The 15,931-nt window shown below is 42.2% G+C and overlaps 1 protein-coding gene across 10 annotated transcripts in view; it reads right to left on the reverse strand.

The window, feature by feature from the left end:
• The window catches only part of FOXP1 (forkhead box P1), a 509,316-nt gene that overhangs the window by 91,463 nt on the left and 401,922 nt on the right, over window positions 1–15,931 (reverse strand). For 8 of the 10 annotated variants that reach the window (XM_045053185.1, XM_023249952.2, XM_023249956.2 and 5 more), the window contains 3 exons: window positions 7,031–7,168; window positions 5,908–5,997; window positions 94–247 (listed from right to left, as the gene is read on the reverse strand). In XM_045053185.1, the coding sequence (XP_044909120.1) occupies window positions 94–247; window positions 5,908–5,997; window positions 7,031–7,168 (382 nt within the window). The remainder of the gene's footprint in view (window positions 1–93; window positions 248–5,907; window positions 5,998–7,030; window positions 7,169–15,931) is intronic. The other 2 variants (XM_023249951.2, XM_045053186.1) reach the window with 1 other exon arrangement.

Here is a 15,931-nt window from a genome sequence, read left to right on the forward strand (position 1 = left end):
TAGCCGGACTGTCCCAACGGACGGCCCCACCTCTGCCCCACGGTCTTCGCGGGGCCGAGACGCCAGTATCACGGCCGGCTCACGGAGGCTTACCTTGCGCGAGGGGCTGCAGGGGAAGGGCGGGCTGCCCGGGCTGAATTGTGAGAAGGCCTTGGCGCTGCAGAGACAGGAGGTGCTGCTGCTGTAACTGCTGCATCTGTAGAAGCTGCTGCTGAAAAGCCAACTGCTGGGTAGCCACCTGCTGCTGCTGTAAGAGACCAGGAAGGAAAAGATGAGACGGCCGCTTCCCGGGGAAGTTTCCAAGTGTGGGTGTCTCGCAACACGCTGCCACGGCCAAAGCCCGAGGCTTACTGGGGGCTGGCGGAGGGCTCAGCGTCCAGGCTGGTGCAAAAAGGACAGCACCCGGGGCGCCTGGGTGGCTCGGTCAGTTAAACATCCGACTTCGGCTCAGGTCATGACCTCACGGCTCATGAGTTCGAGCCCCGCGTCGGGCTCTGTGCTGACAGCTCGGAGCCTGGAGCCTGTTTCGGATTCTGTGTCTCCTTCTCTCTCTCTGCCCCTCCCCCACTCATGCTCTGTCTCAAAAATAAATGACGATAAACATTAAAAAATTCAAAACAAAACAAAACAAAGGACAGCACCTATGACGTTTGAGGAGAATGGGGAGGGTGGGGGAGATGCTGGAGGCATTCCCTTTCTGCTGCCTGTGGCCCAGAAATATACTCTGCTGGTCCAGTCAGCTTTTCAAAACCTACAGTTAGAAAGTCCTGAGTTTTTAGAGTCGAGACGTGAACTTCCAGACTCTCCAATGTTCAATCACTCGCACTACAGAGAAGGAATGCACCATTCCAGTCTGCAGGGATTTGAACCCTGAACCTTGGGGGGGTATGGAATAACAAGCTGGTTTCCTCTTGCCTGCACCGGCAGCTTTTAACTACTCTGTTTATCACTCCTGACATAAATAAATGAGAAAAACTCAGACCTTTGAAGAAGAAAAACTTCATCTAATATTGTTAATTAGCCATGACAAACGATGAAATAACATTGTAAATCTTTCATAGAAACAGCCACTAGATTTTAATTACACACATTCATAATTTAGCAAACAACATCGTACTCCACTGTGAGTGTTTAATATGAAGGACACTTTAAGCTTCAGATGCCTTCACTTGGCTTGAGTTTCAGAAACCCCCAGGTCAGCTCCCCTGTCCTGCTTCACCCGCCCCACTTTGTTCTTGAAAAGAAGGGGCTTTACGGTATGATAAATATCTTTTTGTTGATTGGACAATGACAGGAGGAAAACTTTTGTTGTGTAAAACATCAATACATCATTCCTGTGTTTAGCAGGCCTCGCTCCAGCCAAAAAAAATTAATGTAGATTTCCTCAGTAATTATCTGAGTGATAGAAAGATAATACAGCGCAGTAGTACAATAAATAGAAGGAAATTATCTAATATCCTTAATCTACTAGGAATCAAATCGAGGTGGAGGTCTTAGCCACATTATGGCTAACAATTATGAAAGCAGCCTTAACCCTTCCCAAACTGTGGCCCAAGAAAAAGGTTCTTAGAGAAAAGAACAAGATCCGTTTTCCTTCCTAATTCTGAGTATCATTCAGAACATCAGGGAGACTTTCGCAACTAGGAGGGACTACACAACCCTTTCAGAGGTTCTAATAACTATACTTTACAAACAACTGCATTCACTTAACCTAACACGTGACCTTGATCTGATACATCCATAAAATGCTATGTGCATCAAGACCTTCTGATGCAAAAGTTCAAAGGAAGAGAAAAATGGTGGTTTCCTTTCGGTCTCCATGCAGTTTATTTTGCAGTAAAAACCGTCATTCTCATATTAGCAACCAATTTCAGACTTACTACCGTGCCACTGAGAAAGTTAATTGAGTTTCACTCCAAAAAACAAATTCTATACCACTAACAACAAAAATTTAAATACATTTAAATGAAAAGCCAGTGTTTTCATTTTATGAACAGCATGCATAAAATGATCCAATTGTTTTCACCCCTTCCCAAGTTATCACATTAATGTAAAACCCAATGATAGTTATATTCGTGTCAAAATGATTTTTTCACTTCTTCAACAGATATTAATTCATGACACTTAAAAAAAAAAAAAGGAGGAGGAGGAAGGAAGAGAAAAAAACAACATGGATACACAATAAAAGATCGAGGAACCAGCTCTTCTTGAAGTCAAAAATAATGGAGAGGGGGTGCTGGAGTTTGGGGAGAGTGTTTCCTGTCTTACTGTAAGTGAAATGTTTAAAAATTTTGTATTTATATAAAATGACTGATGGCTTTTCTGTTGTCTCTGTGGCCATCCCTAGGAAAAGCTCATGAAAGCTGTCCACGTTTGAAAAGCCAGGATATAAAAGTATACAAGGCCCATTGTCCACAGAAAGAATTTAAAAGCAACACTGGTTGCCAAACTGTGCTCCCCACCCAGTTACCAAACACAGGATACGAGCCAGTTTGTTTACTTCTCACAATTGAATGCACACAAAAAAGGTCTCCACGCAGTCCCCTGGACAGGTCAGTAGTCAGTGTTAAAATGCTAAAATGCCCTGATAAACCTTGCATTTCAGATCCCCTCCCTAGAGCTGCAGTCAAAGGTCTGTTTTCCTTTCTTCGGCTCCTCCCTGCTGCCTAACATAAACTGTCATAACTGCCCGGACAAACGGCCCTTTTAAAACAATCAACCGAGCCTACCTCACCCGCACAGGATGGGATCTTTTTTTTTTTTTTTTTTTTTTGGTAGCCTGACTTAAAATTAATTCTGCCTTCAATTTTCCATACCCGTTCTGTCAAATATGAACGGGCAGTCACTTAAGAAGCTGTATGGGGCTAGAGAAGGTCGTCTCCTAAGAAGGTCTTAGGTCTAACTCCATGGGGAGCCTAACTTTCTCGAGGAAACATCTCGAGGCAACTTTAGAAAAAAGTTGAGTAAAGATACATTGTTCTGGCTCGGGATCAAGTGTCTTACTGCAGAGGTCATCAAAAAGGGGAAAAGGGTGGCGGCGGCGGGGGCTGACGATTCAAAATTATGAGCCACTAATGACTGGGGATTCAGTAAATTAATATACTTGTTCCATCTGTCAACATCCAAGCTCAAACCTTGTTAAAATCATAACCACCAGTCCACATCCTGAAATTGCTACCATGTGACTCCATTTGACTGTAGCACAAAAGGACCACCACCTGGATCGGCATTTCAGGAGACTGCCCCCTTACCTCGGGAAAATAAGGGTCTCTTCATCGTGGTTACAAAAGCTGTCGGCCAACTCCAGGGGCACCACCAACACACACGGGGGGATCCAAGGAGACCCGCCCGCCCGTCTGCCTACCCCTCGGGATGTGAAGACGACCCATGTCTTGTATCACGTTCGCCTTGGGAGCAGATGACAAAAATGGGACCACAGCAAAGCTCCTGTCCTACAGATGCTGAAAAGGCTACTACGAGGTCTCACCTCCTCCTCGTTCTGGTCCAGAGTTCTCCCTTCTCTCCCGGGCTCCCTTTCCAGACTCGGACACCACCATCCTAATTGTGTGCCGAGACGCCCCCCCTTGCTGACAGCAGCAATTTGGGCGAGTTAACTTTTATCCTTCCTTCTGCTGTGTAACTTTCGCCTTCACATTTCTTTATCTGCCCTCTGAGCTCATCTGAACTTTCATGTTCTCTCAGCGTGCAGACGTGCATTCCAAACTATGTCTAACAGACCAAATAAGAGGTTAATAAGAAGTGGCAACAGAAAGAAAAAACACAATCCCTGGTAACTGATAAGAATGACAGTGGCAGCCCTTTTTTGTTTGTCTTCAAATATAGAGTTAAAGATCTTTAAAAAACTAAATTTTGATGCCTTTGAAAAGAAAGAAGCACAAAATAACAACAGGGGGTTATTGCCTGCGAGCCACAGGGGAGAAACTCCATAATTCTTATTCTCCCTTTTGAAGGCTGTTAGAAATCGGATTCAAAAAAGCAACAGCAGAAGGGGAAACCTCTTGAGGCTGTAACCATTTCCTGTGATCATGCATAATGTGCTTCAAAAGTGGGTTTTTACCAATTCTGTTGATCAATTGCACCTCCTTCATATCCCTTCTTTTTTCTGCTGTGTTTACATCTGATGTGACTCAATGACAAGCACTGTCTGAGACTGTGAAACAGGCCTGTCATGTTGATTTATGGGCGCATCAAACCACAACTTGTCCAAACTGAAGCTCGCAGTTCATTAATTAGAGAGTTGTGACTTTGAAGTCAGCTTTCAGACTGTGGTTTTTAACATTTGGCTTAATTTATATGCTCTTGAATGTGGATCTCTAAGGAAAAAACTGAAATTCCCTTCTTGTCTTTGAACTTCTTTTGACCGCACAATAATCATTTCTTTGTCCAGAGTGATGCCTGCAATCCCAGAGTCATTAACGCGCATTGAACTGCCACTGATGAGTAAGCCCTACTGAATTAGAAAAACAGCCAGCAAAACAAAGCTGAGAGCCTTCTGCACAGTGATATCTCACAATTACATGCCTTCCCTCCCTGTGCCATTTCCATTTTAATTACTGTTAGTCCTTTAGATTTACATTTTAGACACTTTTTAATCTGTTCCCTTTTTTATTAGAGCAGCGCCCGGTAGCGTGCCACTGTACTTAGGCTGTGTCCGCGTTTTCATTGAAACACCTCCTCCCCTTCACCCCCAAACTGCCCCTACTCTGCGGGGGTTTACATCCAGGCTGCTGAACAGGACTCCAGGGTGAAAACTTGGCAGGGCATGGATAAAGTACCCAACTGATGCTGAGGGAGGAGCCGGCCAAGGAAGAATGTGTGCGTCATTCCCAGGGTGGAAAATCAGTGCTGCCCGGCATTCACACTCACGTGAGGGGCAGGGATGTGGAGAGTCGCCGTGTAAGGCTCCCGCCAAGCTAACGGAAGGGGCTGCTTGCTTAGGGCCAGCGAAGAAGCTGTTAAATTGGACAGTGAGCTGTTTTCCAAACTCCCAACTGTGTCATCCCAAGGTGAACAGGTGAAAAGAGTTCCAGTCCGTTGTAAGAACGTGAGGAGGCCAAGTTACATCGGATAACTCTGGAATCCGTAGGAAGATGTCACGATAAGGCACACATGCACACTGAGGCTTCTCGCCTGGCCTTCACCGACATGGAACTGGGAAGGTTAGACACGGAAACCCTCCCTGGGAAGGCCTTACCGCTTACGGAGGTGGTACGGCCTCCTCGCGGGAGTGGTACGGCCCATGCAAGGACTGCGTGCTCTCACACATTGCTGTGCACGGAGGAGCCACGGTGATGCGCTTTCGTGATGCGCCAGTCATCCGAGCTCAGAGGACCCTTCCCTGGAACTCACACCGTCTCCTACCTGCCCGGAGCGATTGCCATATGCATGTCACTTGTGAGAAGAAGTTAAACGGACATAGACAGGAATGCTGATTCTTGCTCTAACTTTACTGTTTGTCCAACCTCACAAGAGCTTACTCTTGCAAAGGAAAGGGCCATCCCCGCACACCCAAGATCCCTGAGCTGGGGAAAATGTCAGGTGTGTGTCCAGGTAAAACTGTGCTGAACGCGCTGCACTTGCCCCACAGGTCCAACTCGGCCCGCGGCTGCACCAGTCTGCCAAAGGAGCCTCGAAGGTTCTGCCCGCCATCCTGCTTCCCGGAGCTCCCCAGTGGGGCACCCGCCACAGTGCCAGCATCAAGCCTGGGGCAGCAAGCAAGCGGAACCCAGAAAAATCTCAGAAAGAACAGGACACTAACTCTCGGCCTGAAAGCTGAGAACCGATAGCTCAGTTGTGCAATCATTTAAAAGATGAATGACAGTTTAATAGCCACTAGATCGTCCTCCGGGATCTGTGGTTTGAAAGTAAAATATGTATTGTCGGTACCTCTTTAGGCTGTTTTCCAGCATGTTGTTGTTGTAAAAGTTGAAGCTGCAACTGTTCCTGTTGTTTTTTATAAAACTCTTGAAGCTGCTGCTACAAAGGAAAGAGAGGGCGGTAAGTAACAGAGGGTAGCGCCAGCCCACTGTCCCTTTCGGTGCCATCCACAACTGTGATTTGAAAAATAGCATCCTTTTATCTGTAACGGCCTGACCTTTAGCTTGAAACGCGACAGTAAATTTCAGCGCACGCTGACTATTCCTGGCATCATTGTTTGAAAAGTAATCTCCAAAATGAACTGGTGAAAAACATACCTTTTTCTACACAAACTAATTAAAATAAAGCAAGGGATGACCTTTGGTTGTACAACAAAGCCAGAGTGCCCTTGCGGGGAGAGAGCCTGGCGGATCGCTACTGTGCAACGTGCGCATGCTCTCTGGATGAATGGGGCCGGCCGGGGTGGTGGGCTGGTCACGGTGTCTGTGCCAACAGCGTGAGCAGCTTCCTCTGCCTCCTGTCCCCACCACCTCAGCTCAGCAACTTGGGTCTCTCTACTTCTGAATCTCATCTCTTGGGTTCAGGTGTCCGTGAAGGCTGAGTATTAGGGCCCCGGGGCACAATGGCAGCCGGAAGCGTATGTCTGCCTCAGCACACATCACCGAAGTCAAGAGAACCCTGCCCCTTCAAAGGAACCAACTCTGCGACGCCTCCGTACGTCTGAGAGTAAAACTTGTGTGAGCTTCTAGTTGACACGGGGACTTCGAGAGCTGTCACGGTTAAACGTGCTCCCCATTTCGCTTCGGCTCCCTCCATTTACAAGCCCCTGGGCTTACCACACACAAGAGCCTCAAGCCATCTAAGTCTTATCGAGTCCAATTACAGCCCTGATCTCAGCCCGGCGGGGACTCTCCGGGACCCGACCCCCCAACCCCCACCCCGTCACTTCAGGCGGGGTCCCTCCCTTTCCGGGATGCAAACTAAAATCGATTATTCAGGGGTCCGACCTGCTCCCTGAGTCCTGCCCCAGCCACCCTGCTCTGCTTTTCCGTCACTGGGAAGAGGAACTGATCAGGGGCAGGGAGGGGCGGATGGAGTCACCGGCCCTGCGAGGAGGAGGATGGGCGGTTACCTGTTGGAGCATGAGGGCCTGCTGCTGCTGGAGGAGGACCTGGAGCTGCTGAGGGCTCAGCACCTGTTGCTGCAGGATCTGCTGCATTTGCTGGGGAGTGATAACTTGAGGTGTCATCATAGCCACTGACACGGGAACCTAGAACGTTAATGAAGGATAAATAGGAAGCCAGGAAATGGCGCGCACGCAGCACTCAGCCTTCCGGGGTCAACGGCAGACTGTCACGAGCCTGCTTCAAGAACCGACCGGTTTCCCACGTGCAGGGTGTTTCTCTAGAGGGGACGGGGCAACCGATCCTATTTCATCGATTACGGACTTTACGTGAAATGAAGAAAAGCACAAGAAGACCTCGCAGCACTGACGGGCGTGCAGACCAGTCTTGCAAGCGGACAAGGAGTCAAGGCTTAACAGATGCTACCTGGGGTTCCGTGAGAACGATGTCAGTTTAGTAAGAGTCTCTGGTGACAATTCAGCTGCGGGAAGTTTCATACAGACTCGAATTTTGTTTCAGGGAAGAAGGCAAATGGGAATCGGTGCCTTCTCGGTGGGAGCTGATATGATCCACTGACTGTGTGGACGGTGATGTTAAGGACAGTCAATGAGCGCTTCGTCTTGTGGGTAACTGAACCCTGGACACACCTTGCAAACTTCAACACAGACCTTTCCTATGATGCCTTTTACCCTTCCTTATTCACCCGGCATACAGATGTCTCCATTCTTTCATATTCCGTGTGATACCATTAAAAGCTGCTTTCCATGACATTTCTGTGACAAACAGCTACAGTGATGAACTTGATAGCATTTCATATTTGCAACTGTTAACACGTTTCTGCACGGGCATCTTTGCAAGGAACCTGCACACTGTATCTGAAAGGATGATGTCTTGTTCAGATAAAACACTGACATTAAAATGACAGGCTGTCTTGGCCAAGGTTACACAAATTGTATTCAAGCGGATACCTAATGACAATGCTATGAATTCTGCAAGCTTTCTAGAATGTAATTTAGCTATTCAAAATAATCACTGTACTTGTGTTTAATTTGCAGACTACATGAGAACCATTTTGTCAGTCCCCGTAATACAAGAAGACTATTTCATGAAAAATCGCCCCCCCCCCCAAATAAAAAGGAAAGGAAAAAAAAAAACAATGAAAGAAAAGACAAAACCTGTATGTCTTCTAACAGTAATATTTAAGCATCTTACTTTTCTTTGGTTTCTAATCAAACATGTGACAGCAAGAAGCTAGAAGCAGTAAAGGATATACTTTGTTAAAAAGGATCTCCTGTCATCTCATGTATTACAATAAAAGGTAATAACATGTTTTGCACTTTGCCTGTGTGCCACTTAAAAAAAAAAAATCTGGCAGACAATAGCTGATCAGAAGATAAAAGAATTAAAAAAATCTTTCAGGGGAGCAGTAAGCAAAAGGGAGAAATGCAGTATTAATTTTATGTAACATAATGTCTTAATACGCAGTTTATCTTGACTTTTTCACATGATTTGTCCTGTCATTTGCATAGCGAGCTCTCATTCCTAATTTCACAGTCATTATGCACTGATGTCCCGATTTCTCAGCATCACTAATTTTGATGAACTAAAAATGGTTCCTGAAGGTCAGATTCACGTACAGTGAACATCCTCCACTGTTGTTGTGGGCATGTTTTGTGCGAGGGGATGTTTATGTGCAAGTTTTGCCTTGTTTGGAAAACATGAGCTAGAACCTTTGAAAAATTTCATTCACCTAACTCTGGAAGGTCATCAACAAATTCTTCCTATTGCGGTGGCCTTTTAAGTGTAGATGTAGATACACTGTAATTTAAAACAGATGGGTATGTCTGAATATTTTTATATGCAAAAAGGGACAGATGTATATGAATGGATAAATTATCCTTTTAAAAAGCTACTCTGCAGCACGAAATATCACCAATGATTAGAACAGTGAACTTGCCTTCAATCTAGGGCAAACACAAGAAGGCATTATTAAAACATCTAACCATCTACAAATTAATTCCAATTAGTCTACTTTGTCTTCACACACAAGAAACTTTTTGAATTTTTCAAAATGTATTGAGTGCCAATCACTATCTTGTGAGCTGCTAAAGCCAACATATCACAATAGAAGTTTACTTTTCCTTGAGAGTTGCATCATCACACAGGCAGGTTTGATTAAGCAAACAAAAGAACCATGTTTAAGGTTTCTTTTTTCCTCTGCGTTTCTTGGATGACGTACAATATAAATATTCTTGGGCCAAATTTCTGATGGTGATGAACAGGAAAACAGACAGGAATAGGGTGGTGTAAGATCGAAACTGGTGATGGACATGAAATTAACAGTGTTATAACAGGAGTCATCATAGGAATAATCTATCTCTTGGTCACAATTTTTAAAAGAACTATGGAAAGCCTATGTTTGAAAGGGGCACAAGAGAAGTTTTGGGGCTGATGGAAATGCAATCTATCTTGACTGGGGTGGTAGGCACACAAATGTACTCAACTGCCAAATTCTTCCAACTGTACTGAGTGCATTTTACTGTATGTAAATTATAGTTCAATAAAATTGATTTTAAAAGTTAAAAAAAATAAAAAGGACTGACATATACAGACACAGGACTGACATAAACCCTTACATACAGCCAATAGTTAAACGTGCTTTTCCCAGGGTTATTTATTCAATGTTTGCAGTCATGTTACTGAACAGTAAAATGAACTTGAGTCTCCTCTTCTTTTTCCCTTTGGACATTTTGATGGAGGTGCTGATGAGTAATAAAATGCTAAAGCAGCAGGCACAGCCAAAGGAGAGAAAGAGGCAAGAAGCCTGAGTAATCCTCCTGCCTGGTGATCGGGTCTCTGAATAACCAGAAGTGGGCTATTATATCCTGATAGCCTTAACTTGGCTTTTACTATCTGAAACCACATTTTCACACCAGTTTGCTTGTGAGCCTTTCAAAGGTGGGTTGGAGCTTAATTTATTATAAACGTGATAAAACTGAGATTTCCCCAGTTTCTGCTCCGACGTGTCTCGAAAATAGGTTATGGAAGGCTTTAACAAACATATCCAAATGGACCAGAAATCACTATGACGTAGAAAAGAGTGGGGGGGGGGGTGAAATCTGAGCATAGCTTAAGGTTTTAAATAGTTAAGAAATATAGCCGATGTATCCCATCTCTTAACTCCCAACGTCCAACTTTTTCATGTAGCTAGTCCCTACTAATACTAGGAATCAAAGGGCGTGCAGTACCAGCAAGAGGCTATTATAGCCCACACTTTATTGCCCATTACTACTGAGGTCATTAGCGGCAAGAGTGATTGTACCGGTCTTAACCTATTGATCACTGTAACTACTATCATTTAATCCTGTGTTGAATGTCTGGAAAGCAGCTAAAGGCACACAAGAGAGAGTGCTTTAGCATTGAGAAATATGGCCAAAGCTTAGAAATTACACTTTGATTCATAAAATCTAGCCAGTGGTTTAAATCAATAGTATTTAAAACAGTCATGTGAGTTTTTAACTACAGTGTTCTACTATTTATGGGCCCCTCTATGAGAGTATTCAGTCAAAACCAAACTTTTTTTCCCCCAGATTCTATGCCATTTACCATACTCTCCTTGAGATAAAAACAATAAATTCTGATGTTTTTTTGTGCTACGGGGCTCATGCCTTAACTGGGAGTTTAAACTAATTCTTGATTTCTTTCTCAAATGACAATTTAAAAATAGTGCAAAAAAAAATTATATCCCTGATGCTGTAACTACCTTAACTGTTTGAGAATATAGAAATGAGTATGTTTTATGAGTTAACAATGAATCATAGAAGGCAATTTATGAAGAACTAGAATGATTCTGTCTAGCTGCCTTCAGGGATCAGAAATTCAAATTAAACTTCTGGCAGACATTTAAAGAATGCTAGCATACAAAACTGAATTTAAAAAAAAACACACACACACAGTTAACACTCTTTCGTTGAGTTTCAAGAGGAAATCGTGAATTAAAAACACACACACACACACACACACACACAGCACGATAGATACACTGTTGACTGATACCATTTGGGTGTGGCCGATCCCAGGTGCACATGAACCTGCGGGAATGGCAGAAATTCAGCTGCGCCTGGCCCTCGGAACGTTGCTAGTATGGACCTGCTACTACCTTAATACCAGTCACTGGGAAGACGTCCTAGCATCAGCAAGTGCTGGTGAAAGCCCGGACACGGCTGTGTCAGTTCTGCCTGATACAGTTTTCTTTTACTTCACATTGACTTTCCATCATCTGAACGGGCCAGAGGACTATGAAAATAATATGCCTTGTTAGTTTCTTTTACTCCCACTGGGGAAAGGCAGGTGATGGGGAGGGGGAAAATATCTAAAAAGCAAACAAACAAATAAAAACGCCCATAGAAACAATACTCGTTTCTAATCTAGGAGACAATTGGAGGAATTGGGTGGGAGGAGAGATGACACGATATAAATACTGGAAATAACATGCTATCATTTTTTTCTTTCTCTTTACCCTCACGTTAACGACAAGTAAATACTGTCCGGGGTAAATACACATCAATTTTGTAATCAGCATCTTCTCATAATTGCTATGTGTACAAATAATGAAAATGAGAAGACAAAAAAAATTTAAGTACTGTTTTATTTCCATTAATCTGGATTAATAATTTAGAAACTAATTTTAATCTCTGCTATTCACCACATGTATGTCCCAGGAAACTTGAGTCCCTTCCAGACTTCAGGCTGTGTACGGATGAGAACTGACCAGGTTAGGCAGTGCTACCTGGTTCGTTAATTAACAACAGCAAAACAAATTAAATTAGAAAGCGCCAGAACACCAACACCAAACCAAACAAAGAAAGTAGTTCCATTAAAAAAATAAAACCAAAAAACCCCAAAACTATGCCAAATTTCATATGACCACATAGATGCCAGCCTGTGTAAAAGAAAATAAATACTGCACCGTTACCCCTCTGAGAAAGATCACTTTTCATAATTAATAAGCCAAAGGATACAACTGATATATTGGCAAACAGAGAAGTTAGGAAGCTTCTATCTATTCCCCATGGTATTTAGAAAGAAAGAAAGGAAGAGGAAAAAAAAAAAAAACAAAACCATACACACAGAGACCATGCAAGGTAGCTGTATCATGGAGGAAAGAAAATACATTTCTGACATAATATTTCAGTCTTCAAAAAAAAAAAAAAAAAAAAGCCTGCTATTCATGTGGAAAGTATAATTCTGTTTCATTATGGAATTCTGCTTTTTTGTAGAACTCTTTTAGACTTAGCTATTTTGCCACAATACTGTACAAAGCATTAAGGCAGGTAATGGTTATTATATTAATGCAAAATCATCTAAGTAGTCAGTCATTAGCATAACTGTTCTCTCAGTAACAATACAACCACCTATTAAAATTTTAGAAAAAAAAAGACCTCTTTAAAATGCAATTAGCATTTCATTTTTTATCATTTTGTTTATTACATTCTATCAAGAGAGGCTATCTTTCTTTCAGGAAGAATTGTATGGCCAAGACTTGTCTGCCAATCAGGAGTTATTTCAGGTTATCATCCCTAATAAGCAATCTCTGGCAAAGCTTCTCAGGTCTCTTTTGTCTTTAAATCTTAAAAAGTGGCAGAAATTCATATTTGTTTACAGCAGAGGCATTAGTGGAAACTCAACTACTCTCCTGTAACATTTCCCATGGATACAAGGTTACTCCACTAAGTGCCAGCGTAATTGTTTTGGCTCTAATAAATATCAGATTCATTTGCATAAAAATGTAAAGTTTACATAAATTAAATCACTTCTCCCATTAGCGACTGTTAAATACAGGAAACAATGGAAGCTACATATGAAAATAATCATCCAATAAGCACTGATCTTGTCAACTTAGCAACTATTATTACTATTATTTAAATCAAGAGAAAATGCCTCTTCTTTCCGTCCTCAACCTTTCTCCTGTAGGAGCGATGTAGTAGTGTACGGGAATCAAACCTGCTATGACATTTTATATTAACAACAACAAAAATCATCCTTAAGGGCTGCAGACAGGAGGGGGGTGGCGCACCATCCCAAGCAGGAACCCCAGGAAAGAGTCCATCCACAGTTCATTAGCTCCTGAAGAGAAATGGTAGGGGCCTGGGCTTAATAACTTCTCTTACATTGAAGCATTATTCAAAAATAGTGAGAACAGACAGTAACTGTACCAGTGCTATTTGAGATACATACATGATTAGAATAAAAGAATACAGTTTGTACAAACAGTTGTGGACTGACGGATACTGTGCAAGGAAGAAAAGTAAAATGTTTATCTTTTGTCCATAAAACAATTTTCTAAGACCAAGAATTAAATTTGCAAATCCGTATGCCCCACCCCCTGCATTATGAGATGGGAGGGGGGAGGACTATCACGGGATTTAAACAGGCAGGTAGGCCAAAATTACATCATTCCAAAGTTTTAAGGCCTTACTGGCTGTGCAATCACCCTTTTTCAGAGTTACAACTTAAGTTTCTCCAATTGTGCACTTTCTCACGCCTGCTACCGACACCTGCACCTTATACATCACAGTTAAGCTAAGGGGTGCAAATTAGATTCTAATGAGAAAACATCAGTTGCTTCTTTGACAATCTCACCATTCACTGATTTATTTCTAATGAAGACAAAGCCCAACCAAAAGCTCCCCACGTGTTAAAGGTCAAAATATGTTCAAAAACGCCTAGAAAAATCAAGGCAAATGGGAAACCCGTGAGGACCCACCTCATGAAGTGGTATGACAATTAGAGTAATTGTGCAAAAAAACCATCTTCGGGAAAAAGTAAAAGGAATTAAGCTGCCACAGCTGTAACAGGTTAGATGAAAAAAATCAAAATTTAATGTATTCTCCCCTGTGTCATCTTGTTTTGTCAAGACATCAAATAGAATTGGGAAGTACAAAATAACAAGCCCTTGAGAAATCACAGCAGCCGACCTTTTTGATGTTGTTGATTTACCTTGTTCTCAGTTATTTGAACAATGATGTTTTAGATTTAAGGGCAAGATAAAGCGTAAAAATTAAAACATGATACCAAGGTATCCTTAAAAAGTGCACCCCAACATTTAGCCCGCACCAGTCACTGATGAGGTGCTTTTAACCAGATTTGAAAGTGAGGTACAGTACATGTGTTCAATATTCATTTTTCTCATTCCAAATTAATTTCTCTTCAAACAAACTGCCAGGTTGGAAGAGGGACTCAGAGAAGATTATTCCTACAATCCTAAAGTGGAGGCCCAGTTTAGCTCTCTCCAGACAATTCAAGTCCCCACCATGTGCAGAGGATCTTAAACTAAGAAGTACCTGAATTTTTTTTTTAAATGGAAGAAAATAAAGCTAAATGTAGAATGCCATGTATGGGGGGGGGGGGGAGTATTTGCACACTACGGAATGACTAAAACGAATGTCCAGAAATATCACGCTGCTTGCAAGAAAAGAAACCTTTCACCAAACAAAAACACATTTAGCTTAGGGAGCTATGACCACCTCCAAATCTAGCCTGGGAGGTACACATGAAGCTGCACTCCTTCTTTGCCCCCAAGGATTTACAGCTCATCAGCAACATAATTCCAGCTTTATATGAAACATTATGTACAAAGGTGTATAAATTCAATATATCACAAGATAGCTCTCTCTAATTCTCATATGCAGACAGCTTCTTCTACTAGAAACACAGACGAACCAAAAATTGCAGGAGTTCAAAACAGCTGATTAAAAGGCTCTAAAGGTAAATAATGCAGTATGTACAAGCTCTAGCAGAATCTGTAAAACCTGGACTATTTAAGAGCTACTTAATGATTATTCCTTGCCACCGAATTCATATGTTAACATGTAACACACACAGATGCAGTTTACGTATTTATTTATTCCAACCTTCTCTGGTCAACTGTGCTGCCTTATCCCTTGCTTATAAATCAAAGAACTACCAGAAGTGGATTCTAACTGGCTATGTTATTTGGCCAGTTACTCAGAGCCTAGTGTTAAGTTTCTCTTTACTGATGTTCATCTACAGCTAAACCACATAATAAAATAAATCCCTCCAACCTCCTTTTTCGCCAATTCCAATTTTACTCAAATTTTAGTTCAAGCTGAGAAGCTGGTCACAATATTGTCTCCTGATTATCTCAGAAACATAGTAACTCAAACACACTCCTGCCACAATTAACCAAGATAAATCTGGAATTTCATTGCTTTTAATTAATCTGGATTTTAATTTCATTGTATCTTGTAATTGTGTGGAGGCTGGCTGAAAAGTTGCAGAACTGGTCAGTGTCATGAAAGAGTTTATCTTTCAAGTGACAGCTCCTGACAGCGTGTAAATACAAGGCAGCAATGGTGAGCGTTTTGTTTTTAAGGTACATTTAACTGCAAACAACAACAACAAAAATTCAAACCAACCATTCCTATCATAAGCTTTCTGATGATTTATGGTTTACCAACTGAGCGAGGTTACGCAACACTGCATGCCTTTAGATGCATTATTTCAGCTAGTTGAGATTTAATTAAGATCACAGACTCTAAAATCCCTGTCAAATGAAAATTCTGAGAAGACAATACACTATATACCCTCATGCAGAATGTTTCCATTCCATCCTCTGGAAAAATATGAGTTAATCCGCGTTTCTATGGCTGCAGACAAAAGTTCACTAATTTTGTTTTCTTTTGACACTTAGGTTGTTTTCTATTATATGTCATGAGATCATTCCCTTCCAGGGAGGGAAGGAAAAAAAAATCGGGAATGAAACATGTTGCAGAAAATGCACTTGACATTATTATCTGACATTATCATAGCTTACCTATGATGTCATCACACGTTCATATAATCAGCCCATGATTAGAAAAGTTTCATTTAATGAAATGTGTTTATTT

The sequence above is a fragment of the Felis catus genome, chromosome A2 (assembly GCF_018350175.1).
Source record: "Felis catus isolate Fca126 chromosome A2, F.catus_Fca126_mat1.0, whole genome shotgun sequence".
In the NCBI taxonomy this organism is placed as follows: Eukaryota; Metazoa; Chordata; class Mammalia; order Carnivora; family Felidae; genus Felis; species Felis catus.